This window comes from Triturus cristatus, chromosome 9 (genome assembly GCF_964204655.1).
Source record: "Triturus cristatus chromosome 9, aTriCri1.1, whole genome shotgun sequence".
Classification (NCBI taxonomy): Eukaryota; Metazoa; Chordata; class Amphibia; order Caudata; family Salamandridae; genus Triturus; species Triturus cristatus.
This window is the reverse complement of record NC_140592.1, coordinates 700,877,110-700,895,825: the sequence shown is the minus strand read 5'-3', so window position 1 is coordinate 700,895,825 and position 18,716 is coordinate 700,877,110. Positions and strand designations below refer to the sequence as shown.

Below are 18,716 nucleotides of genomic sequence, written 5' to 3'. Positions count from 1 at the left end.
ACCAGAACATAATCAGAAAGTTTTTAGACTGAGCCTATCAGGTAGTTGTGCAATAGGTCAAACTGCTGAATAATGCCTTTTATTTTTGGTTCTACTTGGACACCGCCCGTACCAGTCTGAGCCTAGATGGAGCGAACTGTTATATTATTAGTAAAAGAAATTGATAAGAATGTATTGTGCAGCAGACTGCTGCAGCTTTCCAGGAGCAGTTAGAAATGGTTAGTGACGAGGAATGATGGAAGCAAAGCTAGTGAAAACAGACATACAACTATATCAAGAATGGATTAACCTGAGCAAGATCTGTCAAAGATATAGAAAAGGTGAGGCTCTAACAAATTGGATAGTTCTCTGTACCGGTGACTTGTGAAGTCGAGAAGGTGAAATTAACCCTTGGTGAACTTCACTGTCATACCAAAGCAGATGGAGGATGCAGAATTCAATTAGAAGGCTATATACAACCAGAGTCCAGTTATAAGAGGTGAGCAAGGATTGAACTGCAACATCTCTGGGTTGAGCTAGTGAAAATGCACCCAACTTGGATTATTCAGATGAATAAATCTGCAAAATGTGTAAGTGGACTTCAGAATCTTCATGATATACTGGAGCAGAGCTTGCACCTGTGCAGGTGAGATGTGTACAGGTGCCGAGTAAGATCAGGACAAAGAAAACAGAAAAACACTCTCCTGCAGCCTCATGAGCAAACCTGTGTTGATAAAAAGGTTAGTGCCCTACTGACTCCAGAATCTAAAGCACAGAATTGAGATTTAAGGGATAATAGTAAAACTACTGGGAAAACTAATGTCCTGCATGAAACATACATGGAAAACAGTTCAAGAAATTAACGGTGGGGAGTATTGGTGCCAAGAGCAAGCTAAGTAAGCAGGAACAGGGAATGTTTGTGTCAGTTTGTTTAGCATTTTAATGAAATGGGGCAACTAGTCTCTTTATTGTCCAAATGTACCACTCATCACATTCTGCATCAAAATCCTATCTGTTGGCCACCCAAACTGCTTATTACTTATGTAATGTGGTTCTGTTTCTAAGTACATTTCTTATAAAATGCTGAACTCTTGTTCTACAAATACAAACATAAATAAAGATCTAAAAAAATAAGAAATGGCCATGGTGTCAGATCACGGTGGAGGTCAATTTGGAGATATGTTAAACAAAAGTAGCTAAAGCCCGTATAATTGGAACATGTAGATAATCAAAGAATGTAGATCAGCAAATAGGTTTGCTACTTGCCTGTTTTAGTGCACAGCAGGGCCAGACTTACCTTCAGAAGGGAGTACTGGCAACTAGCAATCACTAAGCAGAACTGGAATACCCAGATGTCCCGGAAGAAGCCTTCTAGCAGGAGGAGGTAACCAAGGAAGGCCACCAGGCAGGCCAGAGACACCACAAAAAAGTTCTCACAAATACGGCGATTCCTAAACCCAAACACAATGTAACAAAAAATTTGAAGATTTACTCAAGTCATAGTCAAATCCTTTATTCGATCAAATACAAAATGTTCATAAAAGTACAAAATAAAAAACCTGTCTTCAATATTCATTATCAATGTAATAAATAAAATAATTCATTTCATCCATAATTAAAAATTAATCACAATCAACAAGTTTCCATAATATAAAACAAGTCATTACCCTATCAAGCCCCATATGATATAAAATAATGATCAAGTGGCCGACCCAATGGCTAATGATATCCCCCTCTTTTTTCTTTTTTTCATGCAGGCCCATAGGAACGAGGCTAACGAAAAACACATCAAGGGATCAGATAAATTTTCTTTTTAAATATGCCACCCGGCATTGCTTAAAATTCATTTTCTGTAATAGCGATTTTAAATAATCATTCCTTTCCTTCTCATATAGTCTGCAAAATAAAACTAAATGCAAATCAGTTTGTTTTGACAGTTTGTCACATGGGCACAAGATTAGATCAGCATGCTTATGTGTTTTATCAGGGTAGCCTAACATGAGTGGAATCATGTTCAATCGAAACCTCAGCAATATAAACCTATGTTGTGCATTAGTGACATCTGCCAAATAGAAAAATCCTTTCTCTGTCACTGGCGAGTTTGAGCGAAAGGTTACAACTGCATGCTTCCCTCTATAGAGTTCCATTGTCTCATATTCCACCCTCTTCAGAAACATGCTTTTAATCTTTTGCTTTGAGACCTTTCTACATGCAGATGGGTCCTTAAACAGTTGAGAAAGACCAATTTTATTCAAGAGAGTTTCTACATAACCCAACCATCTGGACCTCCTACAGTTATCCATGTTCAAACAATTCTTGATTGCGTCAACTGCACTGTGTCTGTTCACCAGATTGAATGCCACAAGAGTATGGGGGCCAGTTGTATTGTACCTGCGATGTAAGGGGGGCCCAGTTCCAGATGTAGAATATAGTTGGAGGCAGAGACGGGGAGGCCCACTAAAGATTTAAAAAACTTATTTTCAATAGTTTGGAGGGCAACTGTGTCTACGGTGCCCCACACTCCAGCCCCATACGTTACTGCTGCCTTAACTTTGGCCTGGTAAATATTTCTTATTGGTAAGAGGTTTCGTATCTAATATTTTAGCAAATATTTTACAGCAGACAGGGTTCTTTCCATTACACCCTTTCTTCTTTCCACTAGCCTTGACCACAACAAGTCCTTGTCAAAGAGAACCCCCAAATAGGGAAAGGAGTCGACCACCTCTATCCTCTCCTTCTCCACATGAAAATAGGGAGTTCTATCTCTTTTCCTTGCTCCCACTATAACTACAAATGACTTAGTGCGGTTTACCCTCCGATCTAATGAGTTCATAAAGGATACATACGAGGATATCAGGTGTTGAAGACCACACCCTGTCCTGGCGATCAACACCGCATCATCTGCATATGCTAAAATGGGTAGAAGTTGCAAATTAAAAATGGGGACATCTCTTGTAGTCTTGGTTAGGGCATTTTCTACTCCATTTGTGTAAATGGAGAATAGAAATGGAGCAAGGACGCATCCCTGCCTTACTCCTCTGGCGATTTTAAATGAGTGTGTACAGTCCCCGTTTTTAGTGTATCTGACCGAAGCCATGGCGTTGGGAGTACAGCTGTCTAATAAAAATTAATATGGCTAAGTCAACCCCCATTATAGTCCATAGCTTTTCATGGACCACACAGTCGAACGCTGCCGACAGTTCCATGAAAGCCATGTATATTTTCCCCTCCTTCATTCTGGTATATTTTTCTGTTATAAGTGCCAGGTTCAGGCACTGATCTGCGGTGCCCCTTCCCTGCTGGAATACATATTGGGCCTGGATTAAGATGTTATTTTCCTTGGCCCATCGCTCTAACTTAGAAAGGAGGAGCCGGCCCATAAGTTTTGCTGTTGTGTCTACTAGGGAAATTGGCCTATAGTTTTTTGGATCGGCCCGGTCCTCTTTTTTATAAATAGGGACTATAACACCTGCGGACCAAGACTGTGGTGGGCCAGCTCGGATTATGCTGTTCATAACGCTCGTTAGTAAGGGATCCCATAGCTCTGGTGTTCCCTGAAAAAAAAATCTATTGGGACCCCGTTCGGCCCTGGTGCCTTACCTGAGCTGCTCAACATCAGACTTTTACTTACTTCCATGAGTGAGAAGGAAAGGGGAACCTGGTGAGTTGTTTCCATTTTAACAGATGGTGCTCGGGGAGTTACAGTTCAGGCAAAGATTTTCTCAAAATGGGCTATCCATGCTTCCGCATCTACGTTGTTATCTAATGTAGGATCTGCAGGGTTTTTAAAATACAGTGCATTTATTATCTTCCAGAAGTCGCGGGTAGTACCCATTTTTGCTGCTTTGTCAAGATCCTCCCAAATTTCTTCTTTTATAGCCTTCTCTCTATTTCTCCTAATGAGTTTGTATGTAGTCCGCAGTCCCCTGATTTCATCAGGGATTCTGGGTCTGCTTTTCAAAGCATGCATCAAGGCTCTCCTTGCTGTTGTACAAGATGAATCAAACCAGCCCCTTTCGGGTCTCTTGTTTGTTTCTTTTGTACGTGTAAGAGACCGTTTTATATTCTCTAGGAGATCACAGAAGGCCTTCACAGTTTCTCCTGCTTCAGCCTCTGGGTCTAGGCAAATCGTTATTTTGCTCGGTGTGGATGATATAATTGCTGCAGTCAATTTAGGTTGATCGACATGAGCCCATTTCAATTGTATACCATTCCTTCTTGCCACTATTGGAATATCAATATTTTGTATAAGTAGGGGTTCCCCTATAGATACTTTTATCTGTAGTGATAAAATGGCGTGATCGCTAAAGTGTGTAAATTGGTTAGCCGACCTGGTGGGTCTAGAGCTAATTGGGCAGTAACTAACAGTCAATAGTTGACTCTAGGTCGTTTCTGCCATGTTACCTGATGATAGTTCTAGGTCACCCGTCATTACCATATTTCGCGATGTTAGCATCTTATTTAAACAATTGCCATATTCGTTGTGTGCAAAGTGATTTATGATGTTGCCCCCCAAATCCTCTAAGCTACATATAGGGGCTGCATTGTATTTGCAGGGGTGTATATTAAGGTCTCCCACCCATGCAACATTAAAATCATGGCTCCTACTATTGCCTGTGGCGTGTTCTATAGCCTTATTGACCTCACCAAGTATAACGTGTATTTGGGCCAAACTCATTATTATAGGTATTGATTAAAAGACATCTACCTTCTTGGTGTATCTCCAATATAAGATTATGGAAGTTTGCACTCGGGGATTAAAATTTGATTACCTTCCCTAGGAAATTATTCGGGATTAAGTTCAAAATGCCCCCCTTAGCCCTTCCTGAAGGTTTAGCTAGAGTTTGATAAGAACAATACCCATTTACATAAATTGGATCAATAGACCATGTCTCCTGAAAACATACGTCATGTCCTTGCCATATTTTCAACCAGTTCTCCTCACATAATTTTTGGGAAATACCAGTCACATTCCATGAGGCAATCTTAATTTTGGTAGCCCCCCCTTTGTGGCTCAGGGGAGTAAGACATCATTTCGTAGGACAAGGTAAAAACGCCTGGCTGTCATAGTTGGTTTGAGAGGTTTTCGGAGATGGATGCAGTCAATCACACGCTTACAGGTCAGTCAATGGGGCGAATCGAATTCTCAAGAGTTAAACTTTGCACCATGCAAGATCCCCCTGGGGTTTTGCAAACCAGTTTTCCCCTCGGAAATAAATTGTTCCTCTGAGGAGGCAGAAAGACTGGTTTATAAAAATAACCTAGCGGTAACACAACAATTTCAGAATTCTTTATAGTGACATTACCTAGGTATTCCAAAATATATCTGACTACGAATTCATTATTAAAAGTTAAAACCACACAGTCTCCCACCATTTCCTTTCTTGCTGGGCCCACCCACGATGTCCTTCTGGCCATAATCAACGGCTTGCAAGATTCACGGCTCCCCCCCCCCCCATTCAGTTTTTCTATCAACCAATGTAATGCTTTAAACATCAATTGTCTTGTGGATTCCGGTTGGCCATCGTTCATCAGAGGTGTGTTCCCTAAAACCAATACCAACGGTGCGGCTGCCGAGGGGAAGATATAGGGTCTGTTGTTGATTCAGTAGTCGGCCGACATTGGCCCTTTCCTCACTTTGGAGATCTGTTCGTTTACCTGGCCCTATCCCTATGGCAGGCATCATTCCTCCTTCAAAGGTGGTGGCTATGTTAGAGGGTGGCATTAGGTGGTTTTTTACATCGCCCATATCACTTGGCTGATGGAGGTATGTTTGACTGTTACTGGTTTTACTCAAGGCAGCTCTCGCATGCAACTTTGAAATCCCAGGTGGAGCATTGCTTAGGTCAGTAGGTGGGGGCTTGTTGTTTGGTCTAGTCCCCCTCTCATTTGTACTATTTGAGATATTTTGAAGTTGAGTCTCTTGATCCAACCTCACTTTTACACCAATTCCGTCCTTAATGGGAGCGTCTAAAACAGAACACAAATTCTGAAATACAATATAATAATGACACCTTCAACCAGCCACACCTTTCCTCACAACCAAAGATTATGTAAAGTACAAACAGTTAATACTCCATCGTCATTACCTCTCTAGAGAATTTTAGGGTAGTTGTTAGGGAAGTGTTTGCAAAAGAAATTGCTATATTGAGTCAGTGACGAAAGGAATTTCCTTGCTGATGGAATGACTTGCATAGTGAATTGCGCAAACAGTGATGGGCCATTATTGGCAGCAAGTCTTATTCAGGCTAGTTTGTTGAGAAAAGCAACTGTCTTGGGTACTCACCGGTCTAGCAGTGCCAGAAGGGCCAGGCGGTCATAGCGCACTCTCATCCAGCGTCCAGGAAGAACCCAGTACTTATAGTACTGCTTTGGCTTGGACTTGGTGTCGATCATTTGTGTGTTTTCTCTTGACTCATGAAGTGACTCCTGATCAAGTAGATCAAACTGTGCAGAAAGTGGGACAAGAGGGAAAAGGTATAAGCAGGAGCAGGCTCATAGCCCTTGACACCCCCCCCCCCCCACACACACACAAACACTAAGCTCCTACAAGCAATCACGACCTTCCTGCCTAATGCAAACAGAAGCAAGAGGTAGAAGGAGAGGACCTCACACTTATACAACTTTTGAACAAGGAGCAGTGTATCCATGTGCAAATTCCCCATGAACTTTTAGTTGTCCAACAAGGTATACAGAAGACTGTTGCAAGCTGGAAAAAGTGCATGGAATGGTCTCTGATGTTGGCCAAATCTTCCTTTTCTGTGGCTTCAAAAACCTATTGCATTTCCAAGCAGCAATTCAAGAGACCTGGAAATCAGTATTGTTCTACACAGCAATCATTTACAAAAATCACTGTTCGAGAATGCCAGCCAGAGAAACAGCAAGCAGGGTGGATGATGGAACATCTGTACACCTGCTGTTAAATGTCAGGCAACAACAATGATCCACCAATCAACAACCTAAAAAGGTAAACTTAATAGTTCATATTTATTTCACCACAAAAAAGGCAGTAAAGCCTACCAGTGCCTAGCGAAAGCAGGACTGTGCTCCACTGGCTGGTGAGGCTTGCATGTCAGGCTTAGCAGAGAGACTTGAGTGGAGACGTAAATTAAGCAGAGACCTACAGCAGATAGAAATAGCATGTAGTTGAAGCCAGAGCAAGGTGCTGGAGTTTTTAAATGCCATGTTTTCAGTACCATGCAAGCCCCATGCCAGTCAATGTATGTCTCGAATGACTGCGGCACATGATTTGCAGCACTTACTACCAGGATGAAAAATATAAATTGAGAAGCTTTAATTTGCTTCAGACTCTCTGAAGCACTTCAAGGTTCTGATAGTGCAGCAATCATTGTATTCTTTTATGAATTTAGCTTTATTTTGCTCTGTAAATAAGACAACAGATTTTAAGACAGCTCCTTTTATTGTAGATAATCAATAGTAGCTTCCAGTGCGCAACTACAACCTATGTGGACTACTTTGTTCATATGAACCAGAAACAGACTCCAGGGTAATTGCATGCTGGATCAAGTAAGAATTTAATGTCAAACTATCCATTGGCTGCGTTCATCTGATGACGTTTTATATATCAGACTTTGCAGACACGAACTCTGCTCCAAAAGAGTTGTGGAATTTCCTTCTCATTAAAAATGTCATGTAAAGTATATATGGTCAGAGCAGATCCTACAAACAGCAAAAGCTTAAGGTTTTGTAAGGTCCAGGCAAGACTTATTTTGTTACCCACAGTTCAGAACAATGAAGAATGTTTTGTCTATTTTCAGATAATTCAAGCCCTAGTGTGTTGTTTACTATTACTTTATAGAGTAAACTGAGGAATGCAAAACAGCACAAAGCACAAGCTGCCAGGCATCTGCCAACCAAGTAGTACCAAGGGAAAGCTTGAACGAACTATGATGCAGCAATTTTTGTATTGCTCGGAATTAGATTTCTCTTTAAACTTGAAGGAAAATGCTACTTACCAGTATGCATCTGCTCATGGCATGTAGAGCTGCAGAGATTCACACTCTGTGCTTAGATCGCCATCTGGTGTTGGGCTCGGATGCTTGCACCTTGTTGTTGTCTTGGAAGAAGTCTTTTGTAGTCACGAGATAGGGGACTCCTCCCTTGGACGATAGTGCGCATGGGCATCGACTCCATCCTCAGATTGTTTTTCGCCATGATGGGAAACGATGGAGTTTGTAGCAACAGAAAATATGTCCATGTGAATGTATCCAAGTAAGAGAACAGATACAGGTTCTGGGGAGGTGGGTGAGCGTGTGAATCTCTGCAGCTCTACAGGCCAAGAATAGATGCATACTGGTAAGTAGCATTTTTCGTTCGAGGCATATGAGCTGCAGAATTCACACTCTGTGCATAGACTGTACAGCAGTGTCTCCCCTAGCGGTGGTCACCTGTATCGGTTGCAGTGGTTTGAAAAAGTGTCTTAAGAACAGCCTGGCCTACAGAAGCTTGTTGCTTTGCCTGCACATCTACACAATAGTGTTTGGTGAAGGTGTGTGTTGTAGACCATGTTGCTGTCTTACAAATGTTTCTAGGGGAATGTTCCCTAAGAATGCCATGGAAGCCCCTAGTTTGCGTGTTGAATGAGGAGGAATTGTTAATGTGCTTTTTGCTTTTTGGTAACATATTTGAATGCATTTGGCTATCCACCAGGCAATTCCATCTTTGGAGATAGGGTTGCCTTTATGAGGTGGAGAGAGAGCTACAAACTGTTGTTTTGTATTTCTAAAGGCTTTAGTCCTGTCTAAGTAATAAAGTAAAGCTCTTTTGACGTCGAGCGTGTGAAGAGCTCTTTCCGCTACCGAATCAGGGTTTTGTAAAAACACTGGTAACTCTACTGATTGATTAAGATGGAAAGCAGAGATTACTTTGGGAAGGAATTTTAGATTTGTCCTAAGAACCACTTTGTTACGATGTATTTGTAAGAATGGTTCTTGTATGGTTAGAGCCTGGATCTCGCTTACTCTCCTGAGAGAGGTGATCGCTACAAGGAAAGCTACTTTCCATGTAAGGAATTGTAATTCGCATTTGTGTAAAGGCTCAAATGGGGGACCCATGAGTCTAGTAAGAACAAGGTTTAGGTTCCACACTGGAGAGGGTGGCAGTCTGGGTGGAATTATCCTTTTAAGGCCTTCCATAAAAGCTTGGATAGCGGGTACTCTAAACAATGACAAATGTTATCGGTTTGAAGGTAGGCGGCAAGGGCAGCCAGATGTAATTTTATAGAGGAGTATGCCAGATTGCATCTTTGTAGATGTAGCAAATAATGTTTTGAATTGAAGCATCTAATGGGTCAATTTTGTTATTGCAGTAAATGACAAATCTTCATTTTGCTGCATAGCAAGCTCTAGTAGTAGGGCGTCTGGCTTCTTTAATAATGTTCATACAGTCGGGTGGGAGGTTGAGGTAACCTAACTCTAGGATTTCAGGAGCCAGATCGCTAGATTCAGTTGTGCTGGATCTGGGTGCCTTATCTCTCCATGGTTCTGCGTGAACAGCTTTGGGGAGAGACGTAGTTTTTGATGTGGAACTACTGGTTCGAATAGTGTTGTGAACCATGGTTGCTGTGCCCATGTGGGAGCAAATAGGATCAGCTTGAGAGACTGTTTGAGCTTGCGTACTACTAGCAGAATGAGCGGGAGCGGCGGAAGAGCGTACGCAAATCTGCCAGACCAGTTAATCCATATCGCATTGCCCTTGGACAATGGGTGTGGGAACCTGGCGGCGCAGGTTGGGCATTTTGAGTTTGCGTGTGTGGCGAACAGATCTATGTCTGGTTGGCCCCACATTTAGAAAAAGGGTTAAAGAACTTGCGGATGAAGAGCCCATTCGTGTATGTGTTGAGTCTGACGACTTAACAGATCCGCAATCTGATTGTTCACTCCTGGCAGATGTTGCGCCAGAAGATGTATGTTTTGTGGAATGGCCCATCTCCATATGCTTTGCGCTAGTTGAGACAATTGCAAAGAGTGTGTTCCTCCTTGTTTCTGTATGTAATACATTGCTGTCATATTGCCCGTGCGGACTAGGACAGTTTTGTTGAGGAGATGTGTTTGGAATGACTTTAACGCTAGAAATATTGCCAGTAATTCTAGTTGATTGATGTAGAGTGCTTTTTGTAGGGTGGTCCACCTGCCCTGAATTGTGTGGTTTAGGAGATGGGCTCCCCAGCCAGTGAGTGATGAGTCTGCTGTTAGCACTATCTGTGGAACTGGCTCTAGGAATGGCCGCCCTCTGGAAAGATTTTGTTTGTTCCACCACTGCAGAGAGCGTTGTGTGCGGCTGTCTACCAACACCAGATCTGTAAGTTGACCTTGAGCCCGATTCCACTGTCGTGCTAAGCATTCTTGTAAAGGGCGCATCTGAAGTCTTGCGTGAGGTACAATGAAAATGCAAGAGGCCATCATCCCTATGAGCTGCATAAACACTCATGCTGGAAGAGAGTGTTGGGGTTGAAACTTGGTGATGATGGTTTGCATACTGGATATCCTGGCTGGATTGGGGTATGCTAGGGCTTTGGAAGTGTCTATTGTGGCTCCTAGATATTGATGTAGGTAGGAGGGCCGAAGGTGTGACTTTGTATAGTTTTCTGTAAACCCCAAGTTGCGTAGCAGCTGAATAGTTTGATAAGTGTGGTAAACACAGTGGTTGTATTACTTGGCTTTTATCAGCCAGTCGTCCAGGTATGGAAATACATGAATTTGGTGCCTTCGCAAGTGCGCTGCTACTACCGCAAGGCACTTTGTGAATACCCTGGGTGCTGTGCTCACCCCGAATAGGAGAACTTTGAACTGATAGTACTGACCGTCCACTGTGAACCTTAGGTATTTCCTGTGAGCAGGTTGTATGGGAATATGGAAGTAGGCGTCCTTGAGATCTAGTGTCTCCTTGTTGAAGCAGTGGAAGGACCTGTTGAAGAGTGATCATGTGAAAATGGTCGGATTGTATGTAGAGATTGAGAGGTTTGAGGTCCAGTACTGGCCGTAGAGTACAGTCCTTTTTGGGGATTAGGAAATACAGGGAATATACTCCTGTTCCTTGATGCTGTATGGGGACTGGTTCTATGGCATGCTTTAGAAGCAGTGAGAGAACTTCCTGTTTGAGGAGTGTCAGATGTTCCGTGGACATGGGACGCTGCTTGGGTGGTATGTTGGGGGGGTTGCAGTAAGTTCCAGGCAGTAACCATACTGGATAATTTGTCTTACCCACTTGTCTGTAGTGATGGAATTTCAGACCGGTAGAAACTGTGAGAGTCTCCCTCCGACCGGAGTGGGATGGTCTGGAGGGAGTGGAGGAAAGTCACTGTTTATTAGTAGGAGAGGCGCAAGTGTTGTTGTTACCTTGGCCTCTTCCTTTGTTGTTATTTCCCCTGTACCCAGCAGGGGATGTTTGTGTGGTGTTCTTATAAGAGGAAGGAGCAGTGTCTGTACTGATGTTTTTAGATGCTCCCCTATAGAAGGAGCGTCGAAAGGAACCTCGTGTGGATTGGAGACTGTAATGCTCCCATGGATTTAGCTGTTTCGGTCGCAACTGGGGCCTGCAGGCGAAGTCTTGACCGGTGACTTCATTTTCTCGGGGAGGGTCAGGGCAGGGGCACTTGTACTCCCTCGTTGACCTGGAGTGATGTGGTCGTCGGAGTCGTCTGCCTCGGAAACTATGTCCAGATCCTCCGAGTCCTCTGCCTCTGGAACATCGGGGCCTTCATCGAAGATGTCTTCGGGCACCGGTGCAGCCTGTTGCGCCATAATGTGTTGTCGGGCCCGGCGATCACGGATAGTCCTCTTGGAGTGGAAGGAGGTGCAGCCGTGGTAATTTTTCTCCTCGTGCTCGGGCGAGACCGAGGGTTGCAGACCTTGGGTTGGTCGCTGTGTGGGAATTTAGCTCCACACTGGGGGCATTTTTTGAATGGAGTCCTTTCCATTAGCCGTAGGCACGAATGGCGTCGATAGACCCAGCGGCCCGCGTGGATGACCGGAATAGAGTGTTGAGTAACGCGTCAAAAGTACATGATCAAAAACAATACCGTCGAGTTTGAAGTTTGAGATGGTTTGCGCGTCGAAAAGAAATTGATAACACTGTACCGAACCGGAGCGCTGAAGTTACATCCGAACCCGATGGTGGAGAAAAAACAATCTGAGGATGGAGTCGATGCCCATGCGCACTATCGTCCAAGGGAGGAGTCACCTATCTCGTGACTACAAAAGACTTCTTCCAAGACAACAACAAGGTGCAAGCATCCGAGCCCAACACCAGATGGCGATCTATGCACAGAGTGTGAATCTCTGTAGCTCATATGCCTCGAACACCAAGATATTTTACATGGAATATAATGTCGAACCATCAATTCTTTTAGCTCATAAGACTTATGCACACAGCGCTTGAAATTGTAGCTTTAATTGTTGGCTATCGTTATCGGAACTAAATCCCTCTTTATTCACAATTATTGTTCTCGCCATACCAGTGAAAACCAAAGCGACTGAGGACTTTTGTACTTTAATTAGCTACATTTTGATATTTTTGATTACGTAACTTTGATTGCCGCACTGTCCTCCTCTTCTCCTATTTGTACACTTGTCTGGCTTGATATGGACCTCTGACAGAGCTCAGTAAAAGAAATGGAAGGGGTGAAAGACAGGAGAAGGATACAGAGATAAAGAGAATAGTACAGTGATATAGGTGAAACAGAGTGAGAATTGAATTAGAGGTGAGATATAGAGAAAGGCGAAGTAGCCATAGAGAAAGACATAAGAGGTAAAAAGAAGAAAGAACAAGCATTGGCATAGCCAATAGGTCTCGCCTTTGGGACCTTATAAGTGTTTAGCCATGCAACAGTTGCATAACTAAATACTTATAAGGTCCCAAAAGCGAGACCTATTGGCTATGCCAAGCGGCCGTGCGCCGCAAAAGTGATCGTGTTGGCGATCAAACATCAAAGGGGCCCTGCGGCCGCATAAGTAATCACGCTCAAGCGCGGCGCCCGCGCACATGCACTGTAGCTCTAGGCTGGCCTGGTAGCACTTTTTGGAGCCCTCTCAAAAAGTCTCGCCAGACCAGCCCATGCGCTGGGTCAGGCGAGACCTAAAAAGAGAGAGAAAGAGGGAGAGGCACAAGCAATATTTCAGAGTGTACCAGAAAAGACTAGAGATGGGTGTACCCTCACCCCTCTCTTAATATTGCCTTTCACCTAAGGGGCAAGTAGAGAAAGAGAGGTTAGGTAGAAAGAGAGGGGAGTAACTGGTTCTTTTGAAGCAGGCGGTCTCTTTTAGATTCACATGTTTCACATGTAATCTCTACTTCAGAGGGGGTAATGATGAAGGTGTGGAGGAAAATAACTTTTTAATACAGACTGTCCCACAACTATCTACTTGAACGTATCTAGGTCTACACAGCAGTGTTTCAAGACATATATTAAGTACCATGTAGTCACTCTGTATATTATGTCAGGTTACGGATACTTGATATAGCCCACAAATCATAGCCAGAGGTATTATCTCGGCGCTGTACCTGCATGGAAAAATTGCAGCAGCCTAAAACGGCCAGGTCTTGATCTCATGCAGTCTGCCTAGAAGAATCGCAGGGGAAACCGTGTCAAAGGCCGAAGAAAGATCCAGCAGCACTAGCGAGGCAGGAAAGACAGAGTCTAAAGAAAGGCGAATGGTGTTATTGTTGCATATGTTTGTAGGCGGTTCTTGTATTGTGAGCCCATGCAATCAGTTAACTCTCTGTAGTTATTTAACAGCGACAAAATGGTGCCTTTAATGGGACTAATTGGGATTCAGATCTGGCCAAAGCACTGAAACAGCACTGTTGGCAGTCACTGACACCATTCGCCTTTCTTTAGCCATAGGCTTTCCTGCCACGCTAATTCTGCTGGATCTGTCGGCGGCATTTGACACAGCCTCACATGATATTCTGCTGGGCAAACTGCGTAAGATTAGTGTCGGAGGTACCTCCCTACTATGGCTCGCAGACTTCTTAGCCAGCTGCACTCAAACGATCTTGCCTCCTCTCATTAACTAAAGAGGCACCACAGGGCTCATCACAGAGAACGACATTGTTCAACACCTACACAGCCCCCTCCCCCAACCTTGCCCAGATTGTCAAATAATGTGGCTTTCATTTGATATACACAAATGATACCCGCCTGTCAACTCGTTTGGCCAGAATCCTGACTAGGTAAAGCTCAGGTTCATGGATTGTATGTGAAAGCCCTGAAAGGTTTTTCATGGCCCCAAAAAATTGTCTGTTTTCCAATTGGGGTGGGGGGGGATGGGGGGGGTCTGTAATAGCCCCCTTATTTTCAGCTATGCAGTGTGTGCCGGCCGACCCCCTTCGACATATCTCTTTTTATGATGGCCTGGGGTGATGGTTTTGTGAAAGACCAGCCAATTAGCAGGTTGTCCTTCTTTCACAATGTTGTCCCCTTGCTGAACTTGTGTGTTACAGACACTAGATCCATTCCCCTAGAGACTGCAACCATTCCTTCTACCCAACACCCTTAACCTCCTCAAAACCTAGAGTTGTTTCTAGGACAGGTTCTGTTACTTGACTAGGTTTCTTTGGATCAAAAGACAAAGGGAGTCTTGTGATGCCCATAGCAGCCTCAAACACAAGGGTGTCTTGTGATGACCATAGTCGACTCAAAAACTTTTATTTTTAATGAGGAGCTTTATCTATTGGACTTCTTTTTACTGATAATATCAGAGTCTTTGTCTCCATGGGACCTTTCCTTCGAAGGTGCCATTCCTCCTTTCCCTTTTAAGCTCTGTCTTCTCTGCAAGCTGAGTTGGTGCTTTTTAGTATATCCTATTTTGACCCAGTAGGATAGCTAGATTCCAACGCTACTTCAACTGCATGCTTTCTCAGGATTGAGGGCTCAGACTTCTCTCTCGAAGACTTTACAGCATTTTCTGGCAACTTAGATATATTGTCTTGCAATGGCTCATTATGCTTCCTACTCTAGGAACGGAGATGTAGAAAAGTAGCCCTTTTTGACATTATCACCCCCACTTTTTGCCTGGTATTCAATATGATTATGACTGAGGACCTGGTTAGCAGGAACCCAGTGCACTTCAAGTGTCAGACACCTTTTCCAAAATTGTGCAATTGTACCCCAATTGGCAAAATCTTTGGCACTCCCTATAAGTCCCTTAAGGGCATCAGCACAAATTGTGCCACCCTAAAGGACCACTCACAAAACAACAACAGACTACCACGGCAGGCTGCGTATCTTGGTGCGAACAAAAGTGAAAACGCAACATGGCACACATTCCTGCGTACCATGCGCACAAACACTGCATGGAGTATGGATAAGTCACTAATAACGCAGGCCTTCCAGCCCTAAGGCTGGATGCACTATACTACATGTGAGGGCATACCTGTATGAGCAAATATGTCCCTGTGCTGGTCAGCCCTATTCTTGCCAGTCCAAGTGAACAGGGAAGCTATTTTGAGTACATGTGCTGGACACTGGTGAAAACGAGTTCCCCAGCAACATGATGGCTTCACTGAAAATAGAGATGTTTGGTATCAAACATCTCATATTAATTAACCCACACTGATGCCAGTCAGGGATGGGGAATTCCTATAGCCCGACGCCCAGGACATATTGTTTGGGGTCAAGGGCAACAAGTTTATGTGTATTCTGTCCTTGGGACAAGTAGGCCCAACCCCCTACAGCACAAACCTGTTGGCTGCCAGTTTACAGTACCACATTATGGAATAGGGAAGGGCATTGTCAACAGTTAAGGTAATATGTGTGTCCATGGGTTAATGTTGTTCAAACTTGTATTTATGGTTCATTAATGCAAAGCATTTATTATTAGGGTGAGCATTAAAAGTAAATGCTGTAAGCTCGGCCTTCGCTACTGACGGCGGTTCCAGTATAAATGTGTACACAGGTGCCCAAAGTTTAGTAATATGAGACTATGTATAATGCTCCCAGAATGCTCTGTTTATATGCAAATATTTGCAAAAGCTTGAAAGCAAGAGTGATGGTTCTTTGCTTTCAAAATAAAATATTCACAAAAAAATGCAAGTAGGAAAAAAAACATTTTGCAAAACTACTGTAAGATTTTAGGTACCATATGTTTGCAGCATCATTTAGTAACATGTTGATGTATGCTTGTATTTCCCACAAATATTCATAATGGAAAATCAGTGTAACCAGTTGAAATATGATTATGGGAAACAAAAATAAACAAGCATTGGCAAAGCCAGTAAGTTTGAAATTGGTGGTCAGCCTTTTGGTTTTGTCAATGCGTGACTTGTTTAGGCATGGTTTTTGTAAAACCTTATCGGTGTGGGAGCTGCTGGGCCCTCACCATTCTAACAAGCATTGGCAAAAGCAAAAATAGTTTTTGGTCTATAAAAAAAAAAAGCACACATTGCCACAGCACTTCCAGGCACTGAACAAAACTACTGTGTGTGCTAATATGCTCCTTGTAAAAGAGCAGAATACTAGGACTCACGGTGGAGGGAGAGGGAGAGAGAGAGAGAATTTTGTTAAACACAAAGGTCATGGTTAACGCAAGGCCTAATTAAAGGCCCAATTAAAGAGTCTCAAAAGTGCATCCATGGTATATATCCTTGCATTAAGTGCATATATACAGTTTCTGTGAATTCACAAGAATTTACAAAAGTAGGCCAAGAAATAGTACTTCTAAAAAATATTTGTGAACTGCATTTTAGCATGAGCAAATGTTCATGTGCAGATTTGCTCATGTGAAAATCTGAATGTTTCAAGTACACTTTTCCTCCAACCACTTTTTGTCCTAACTCTGGTAAAGGTTTTACGTCTGCCACTGTTAGGAGTAAATTTCCAACCTTTTTCAGTATGGGAAACTATTAGAAAAAAGTTGGTGAAAACCCTTAAAACATGCAAGTTAGTAGGTTTGCACAGACTCAAAAGGGCATTCCAACCCTTGAACTACTGCTTGCCACTACCTTCAGCCCCAGTATGTAGACCTGCAGAAACGTAGCAACATAAGGGAATTGCTAGTATTCAAACCCTACTATGGTACGAGCCCTGGCATAATTAGAGATGGAATATAAGAACTCTTCTATAATGAGATTGCTGCCATAATTTGTCACCGCAGTACATGGCACAAAAGTGACAAGTGGATTTTGTTACAGGACAAATAGATTTATGAAGCAACCTGCCCCATGGACAAGTAGATATTTTATTAAATTCCACACCCCTGCCAGTGTTGGATTTATTAATACATACGCACAGAGGGCACCTTAGGGGTGCAAGCTGAAAACCTACCAGACACTGGTGTGCTAACTGTATGGTTTTCACCAGCCTTCCACCAGAGAGGAGTTTGACCCCCAAGAGTTAGGGCAGAGTGTTCACATCCCTTCTCGCAGGATGAGCTCCTTATTAGCATTCCAAGACAGGGGCGCTTCAAAGAAGCCACCGCCCTTTGAACTCGAATCTGACTTCCCTCACAGGAGAGGAAGCCGACCCCCTTTGTCCAGAGCCCTTTGGCACTTGGACAGGTGGGAAAATTAGTCAGGTAGAAGTGCCCACCCCAAGGCTAGTACCACCCCGAAGTTAGCCACCTGAAGTGGACACAACTTTTCAGATTTGGCCATCTTTGTGATGGCAAACTTAGGAACTTTGGGACAGGATTATGCCCACTTCCCACAGGAAGTGATCATATGGGGGCATGGTGACCACAAAGGTTGGTAGCCCATTCGCTACTAGCCGACACTCCCCCAACACCCCTAAATTCAGTATTTAGGGGAGACCCTGGCACCAGAAAATCAGATCCTGCCAATCTCAAAAAAGACAGATGTGAAGAGTCGCAAAGAGAAAGAACAGAAGAACCAGCAACTGACTTGGCACCAATCCTGTCGGCCTGCCTGCTGACTACGACAACTGCACCAGACAACTTGTCCCGCAACTGCTGTCTCTCCAAAGACTGGGAGACCCTCAAGTACTTCACCCAAGAACCAAGAACTCCTGTGGGACAGTGGAACTGTTCCCCTGCATGCTGCAGGTTTCAAAGACTGAAATGTTAGGCTCAAAGACCACAGAAATTTGTGGCTGGAAAGCACCACTGCACCGAGCCGCCTGTCTGAGCTAAAGTGGCCTATCTGTGTCAACGTGATCCCCAGAGCCTCCAGACTCTAAGTCCACCTCTGATTTCCCCACTGTGGACTTCGACGCCGCCTGAAGCCTCTGTTGCAGGCCCCCCCTCTACCGTGACCACACCAGGTGCCAAAGACCCAATGCCTGAGACACCTCTGCACCGGTCGCCCCTGGTCCGTGGAGAAGAGGACCAAAGGTGTCCACAGGTCCCTGCGCATCGTGATGCCTGTGCCCTCTGTTGGTTCAGACCAACTGGCCTCCCTGCCAAAACCTGCAGCCTCTTTTAATGAAGAGCGATCCCTATTGACTTCCATTGGGCACCTGACAATGTGTTGCATCCCTGCACCCAGCCGTCCTAGTGCCGCTGGTGGTGTATGGATGGTGCTGCCTGGCTGGTGCTGCCTTGGACCTTGCCCTACACTCACCAGAAGATTGGTCTCCAAATTCGCTGTACTGTACCTGAATGCCATACTCATTTTTCCTCCCACAGAATAACATTGCAGGTTCTAAAAATTGCAATACGTGTCGACCTAAATAAGCAACAGTACTTCTCTTAGAAACATACTTACCTCATCGTATTGATTCTGGTGCCCTATGCCCTCCATCAACTAAACATTTCTCTTCT

General features: G+C 43.8%; 1 protein-coding gene across 2 annotated transcripts in view; it reads right to left on the bottom strand.

The window, feature by feature from the left end:
• PCNX3 (pecanex 3) overlaps window positions 1-18,716 on the bottom strand; it is a 682,255-nt gene that overhangs the window by 430,085 nt on the left and 233,454 nt on the right. For both annotated transcript variants that reach the window (XM_085625837.1, XM_085625836.1), the window contains exons 11-12: window positions 6,266-6,426; window positions 1,277-1,430 (exon numbers count right to left, since the gene is read on the bottom strand). In XM_085625837.1, the coding sequence (XP_085481963.1) occupies window positions 1,277-1,430; window positions 6,266-6,426 (315 nt within the window). The remainder of the gene's footprint in view (window positions 1-1,276; window positions 1,431-6,265; window positions 6,427-18,716) is intronic.